Source organism: Trachymyrmex septentrionalis, unplaced genomic scaffold (assembly GCF_001594115.1).
Source record: "Trachymyrmex septentrionalis isolate Tsep2-gDNA-1 unplaced genomic scaffold, Tsep1.0 scaffold126, whole genome shotgun sequence".
Classification (NCBI taxonomy): domain Eukaryota; kingdom Metazoa; phylum Arthropoda; class Insecta; order Hymenoptera; family Formicidae; genus Trachymyrmex; species Trachymyrmex septentrionalis.
The window spans coordinates 828,080-833,575 of NW_017304395.1; the positions used below are offsets into that span (position 1 = coordinate 828,080).

At 28.8% G+C, this 5,496-nt stretch overlaps 2 protein-coding genes across 4 annotated transcripts in view; one reads left to right on the plus strand and one right to left on the minus strand.

Moving 5' to 3' along the window:
• Positions 1-3,109, plus strand: part of LOC108756150 (complex III assembly factor LYRM7) — a 4,070-nt gene extending 961 nt beyond the window's left edge. Inside the window, exons 2-5 of one of the 2 annotated variants that reach the window (XM_018499757.1) lie at positions 2,294-2,366; positions 2,457-2,527; positions 2,646-2,727; positions 2,818-3,109. In XM_018499757.1, coding sequence (XP_018355259.1) covers positions 2,294-2,366; positions 2,457-2,527; positions 2,646-2,727; positions 2,818-2,906 — 315 coding nt within the window. In that variant the 3' untranslated portion in view covers positions 2,907-3,109. The remainder of the gene's footprint in view (positions 1-2,293; positions 2,367-2,456; positions 2,528-2,645; positions 2,728-2,817) is intronic. The other variant, XM_018499765.1, reaches the window with a different exon arrangement.
• An 83-nt stretch (positions 3,110-3,192) lies between these two features.
• The window catches only part of LOC108756128 (glycerol-3-phosphate dehydrogenase [NAD(+)], cytoplasmic-like), a 14,136-nt gene continuing 11,832 nt past the window's right edge, over positions 3,193-5,496 (minus strand). For both annotated transcript variants that reach the window (XM_018499724.1, XM_018499731.1), the window contains exon 8: positions 3,193-3,266. In XM_018499724.1, the coding sequence (XP_018355226.1) occupies positions 3,239-3,266 (28 nt within the window). In that variant the 3' untranslated portion in view covers positions 3,193-3,238. The remainder of the gene's footprint in view (positions 3,267-5,496) is intronic.

Genomic DNA, 5,496 nt, shown 5'->3' on the forward strand with positions numbered 1-5,496 from the left:
AAAGTATCTAAAATAAAAATAAGGAATTAAAATAAGTTAAAAAATGAAAAAGACAAAATGGGGCCAATAATTACGTCCTCGTCATTGATTTTGGATTAGACAATGATTTAAAAAAATTTATATAGATATTAGAATATATATGTATAAAACTGATCCTACAGAAATAAAAACTGAAACATACAATGTCACATATGCAGTATGCATTGTATATGACATTTTATCGTTATTAACAATTTTCCCAATACTTCCCGATATTATAAATATTATGTTTCTTTTTCAGGTACATCAAAAATACTGTAGAATTAGTATTTTACATGTTGACTCAGGGCAAAATTTTGGCCATTTTTAATCACTCTCCTTTTATTTTTGTACAATAAAGTATGAATGCTATTCTAAAGTTAATAGATGTAATTTGCGTTTTTAAATTATAGTTAGAAACACTACATAAAGCACTATTTAAAATGCATAAATATATTAAAAATTTTAACAATATTTGAAGATATTTCTAAGTATAGCATTTGTAAGTTTTAGTAAGAGTGCTTTAGTCATTTTATTTAAAAAACAAAGATTCAAGCAAATATATAAACGCAATAATTAGAGCGCAATAACCTTATAAGATGATTTTTTATCAGTGTTTGTTCTTATATATGATGTTTGTACATTTCAATTCGATTTAGAGTCTTCATCAGCGACTAAGTATTTACACAAATTAAATTAGAAAATATATCTTTCTCCAATATATACAGCCACTACAGGATTGATAGTCATCTCAAGTGAGGTAATTTCATTTGATTTTATGATTTTTAATTTAAAATTTTTAATTGTAAATGTGAATTGAGAAAAACTGAACATATATGAGTGTCTAAATAATAATAAATATAAACTGAATCATGTGGTTTCAAGAGAAAAGAGCGTTTCACATACAACAGAAAAGACTTAATCATTTTATTTTATTATCGCATTCCAGATTTCATGACAAGAATATTAGATTCATTATAAATACGTTACTTAATAATGATTAGCCTCCAAATTTTATTTTTGAAATTATGAATATAAGACTAAAAGCTTTTTTTAACAAACAAAGATGGAGGCATAATGTATATCCACAGCTCCGTGAGAGAAGTCTTCTTTATCATGCAATTAGCACTTTACATGTATAAACTCGAGAGGTTTATTAAAAATTTACAAAGACGTTCTCCCAAAAGATTATAATAAAAATGTTGTATATAAAATAGCGTCACAAGCATCATTCAAAAGCATATATGTTGCTTTTGAATGTTTTTTGAAAAATTACGCAAAACAAATTACACTGATACACGATGTTATTTATACACGATATCAAGATGTATTGAATTAACATTCGAGTAGCCACATTTTATACTGTTGCTCATTATACACAATCAATCCCTATTTCCAACATTCTTCTACTCCTTTATTACATTCAATTGTCTTTGATCTATAATTTTTTTTATGATTTCCTTTCTCTTGTTGGTTTAAAGTAAACACTTTTCTTAATTCTATTGCTCATGGCTGAGCGTGGTGACTTCTCTGCTATGCCTGTGGTACGTACGCTGGTTGTATGTTATTGTAGTCATATGGAATCTATCTACAGTTTAACGTATTCCGAACAACGAACTGATAGAGAAGTTTCCAGGGAAAGTGTAACTACTCGATAGCTTACCATTGTTTTCTAAGAGGAGTTCTTTACGAGCTTATGACAATTTTTGATTCTGCCGGGGATTGAACCCGGGATCTCTAGTATAGCAGACTAGTGCGCTGTCTGCTATACTCATAAAATGGAAAAAATCTTTTATCGCGTTTATATACTTATTTATGTCCGTATTTATAGTCAGATCTTATATTTAAGGAAGTCTTAAATATAAGGCCTAACTGTGAATATGAGTATTTGTTCAATTTTTTTTAATTTAATTAACATTTACGTTTGCAGAATTTAAAATTAAAATTCACAATCAAATTATCTAACTTGAAATCTATCTCCTGTAGTGGCTGTACATTTAAGGAAGAGATATTTTCTAATTAATTTGTAAATACTTAGTCGCTGATGAAGATTCTAAACCAAGTCGAAATGTACAAACCTCATGTATAAGAAGAACAAACACTAAAAATCATCTTGTAAGACTATTGCTCTAATTATATCATGTTTATATTCTCATTTATCTGACTCTTTGTCTTTTAATTTCGAGAGTCACTAGGAAGCTATACTTCTGTTGCCTTTCAGTTTATTTATTTCTTCACTTGTTTTCGTTTACTTTCAAGATTACATTATTTTCAGATTTTGCGAGTCTTCAAGAAACTTCATAGAACAAGATTAAAGACATTTGAAGGTGATGAATATGCATTGCAAGGTAATATACACTTTGTTAGTAATCTACACTCTGATATAATGATAAATCTTTCATTTTCAATAAGTAATATTTTATTATATTGTTCATTAGTTGTGAGGGATCAGATAAATAAAGAATACAAAAAAAATAAAAGTGTCACAAACCAGGCAGTGATTGAGAAGGTATATTATTTTAAACGTGCATATAATGTGTAATGGAAATGTTATGGGCAAACTCTTTATACATATATCTAAACTTATAAATGAAACTTGTACATAAATATTGTTATTATTATTTCAGTTAAATAAATTCGCTCAGGAAGTCGAACATGAAGTACGAACGACTGTCATACAAGCGGTCGAAACGGCACCTAGAAGAGTGGGTAATTATCATTAATTCCGAGTAATAAATAAAACATTAATTATATTAGATAATTTTATATCGAATAAGCAAACTTGAATTATAATTTCAGCACTGCGACTTACTCCAGATGTCTTGGTAGATAATGTGCCATATAAGGATCAAAAAGATGATAAATTAGGCAAAGAAAACAAAGACTAAAATTGAGCTGTTCATCATAATCGATAGCGAACAGGAATAAGAATCAGTTAAAGTTAGTTATGAATAGTTATTATAGTGAAATCACCTAGACATCTGATCATTTAAAATTAAAATTTGTTAAATAATGTATTATATAATATGAAAAATACACATGTTTAGTGGCTTTGATAGAAAAACGCTATTTCACATTTCACAATTAATTTTTATTTACAATAAGATTTTACAATAGGGACGTGTAAATTATGTACAAGCTTTTGATGGTTAAATTATTTCCTTCTTGATATCATAGGCTGTTTCTATACCTCGTGTTAAATTCATGTATTTTGCATACACTATGTATTTCCCTCTTCCAATCTCGTTCTGAAATATAAGGAAATTGTTTTATATTTATTTCATTACCACGATGGCTTTAAATGTCTCACCTTTTTCATATATTTTGTGTAATTATTCACGTGTACAAGAAGTAAGGATTGTGTAGAATAGAGGCAAATATAATCTCTACTCGAGAATTTAACAAGAAGGAAGAGAAGGATTCAGTACATAAAGAGAGTCTTTGGAGCGAACCTGAAGGAATGGATTTCAATAAAAGTAGCATCTTTTCTCAGAAAAAGTAAATTTTTTAATTTTTTTTCAATTTTCCCGTGAAATCGGTTTTGCGGGATTTATTTTTATGCGTTCTTTAATTCTATAAAAAAAATTTTGTAATTCGTGAAGTTAATACGAAGATTTTTCCTAAAATAACATAATCATGGTAAAACAGGATAACTTTAACCCTCAACTACATGAGTGGATTTGGAAAATTTTAGTCGGCCGCTATTTTTAGGTTAATATTGCAGAGTTGAAGTGAGGGGATAAAAAAACGGGGTAAATAAAAAAGGGGGTAAAAAAAACTTGGATCCTTTCTTTGTCGATCACCGTACAATTGTTTCGTTGTTTTCTTGACGCTAATTGTGATGCAATAAAAGTTTGGCTTGGGCCCATCAAATGTAAATTCGTCAAATTTTTTCCGAAAGTGGAAACAAAAAAGCATTTTTGCGAGAGAGGCGTTTGGTGAAGCGATCGCTTTATTTTCTCGGAGTTATAAAATCGTGAGTAAATAATATCGAAATCATTATATATTTAATATAAAATATTTTCATTGCATTTTTAAAGAAGAAAATAACCGACATACCTCCGATATCATTTTTCCGAGCATGTATAAAAATACCCCTATCTCAATCGCGCAAATAATTATATTTTTTGGAATGACTCAATATAACGTATTTTTTTCTTAAAGTTCACATTTTCCTCTTTTCAAAACATTACTTATTTTTATCTGTACTTTTTTTTTATCATAAAAATGATTTTGAAAAAAAAACTGATTATGCACTCTTCACAAATTGTTCGTTAATATTGGCATAATTTTTTCAATTGTTATCAAAATCTTTCTATATTTTGATATTTCGATTTCATACATTCTGGCATTTCATTAAAAAAAAAATATTTTTCATTGAGATTTATGATAATTATAGAGCTAGTCAAAAGCGCCGTGGGTGACTTGGAGACACGTAGTTGAGAGTTAAGACATAGTATAATTATATCCAGTAGCGACAGTGAATTTTTTGGTCTGCAATTTTTAGTGCGCATGTACCGGTTTATACACTTAGGAAAATGGCGGAGGTATTAGAATCTTAATAGAAATTTAAATTTAAGAGCCTGTTCTGTCATAACTCTACTGTGTGCATTTCACAATATGGCGGTGAATCATGTGACCTAAGAACACTTATCAAAGGTACCGACGTTCAGTGTCGCTCGGTATGATTATACTGTGGTTAAGATATCTAATATAGTAAAAAATCTATAGTATAATGATGCTGTTTTCTAAAAAATAAATCGATTCATTTTTAAGGCCATGATTTTTAAAATCGATTCAAAGAGGAAATCAAAGAATCTGTTATTATTAAATACTGTGCTTTTTAAAAAAAAGAAACGTGAAAAGAAGCATGGCTTTTAAAAGAAGAATAATGAGACGTGGCAAACAAAAATAAATGGATAATTTTTTTATTATATTCATTCATTTATCGTATAATTGTTGCCAATCATTTCTTTTCCTTTGTTTAACAGTTTTTAGCTGTCTGTCTCGATTTCCAAATGAGATTCTTACAGAGAGACATGTCGTTAAACATAATTAATTAATTCTACATAAGAATCAATCATATTAAATTAGCAATCACATTACATGGACTGTGTTCCAAAATTTATTGCTAGTACTGAAAATCTATAGTGCACGTGACATAAACTATAGGTTTTCAGTACTTGCAGTAAATTTTGGAACACAGCCATGGATGTGCATTCAGTATTACAAACAACAATAGTTGCTTTCTATTTACACCGATTCTCAGATAATTCTCACTTGTGATGTCATAACTCAATTGAATGGGCGTTCCTTTTGCATTCTGACAAGTGAGATTTAACTGAGTTTTTGCCTGTAATCTGCAAGATCGAGATCGTGTGCTTTAGAGAATCTTATAAACTCACTTTAAAAATGAGGCTCAAACTTGTGTTGTCATGTGATAACTTTTTACCAGAGTAAGCAAATAATGATGTCATT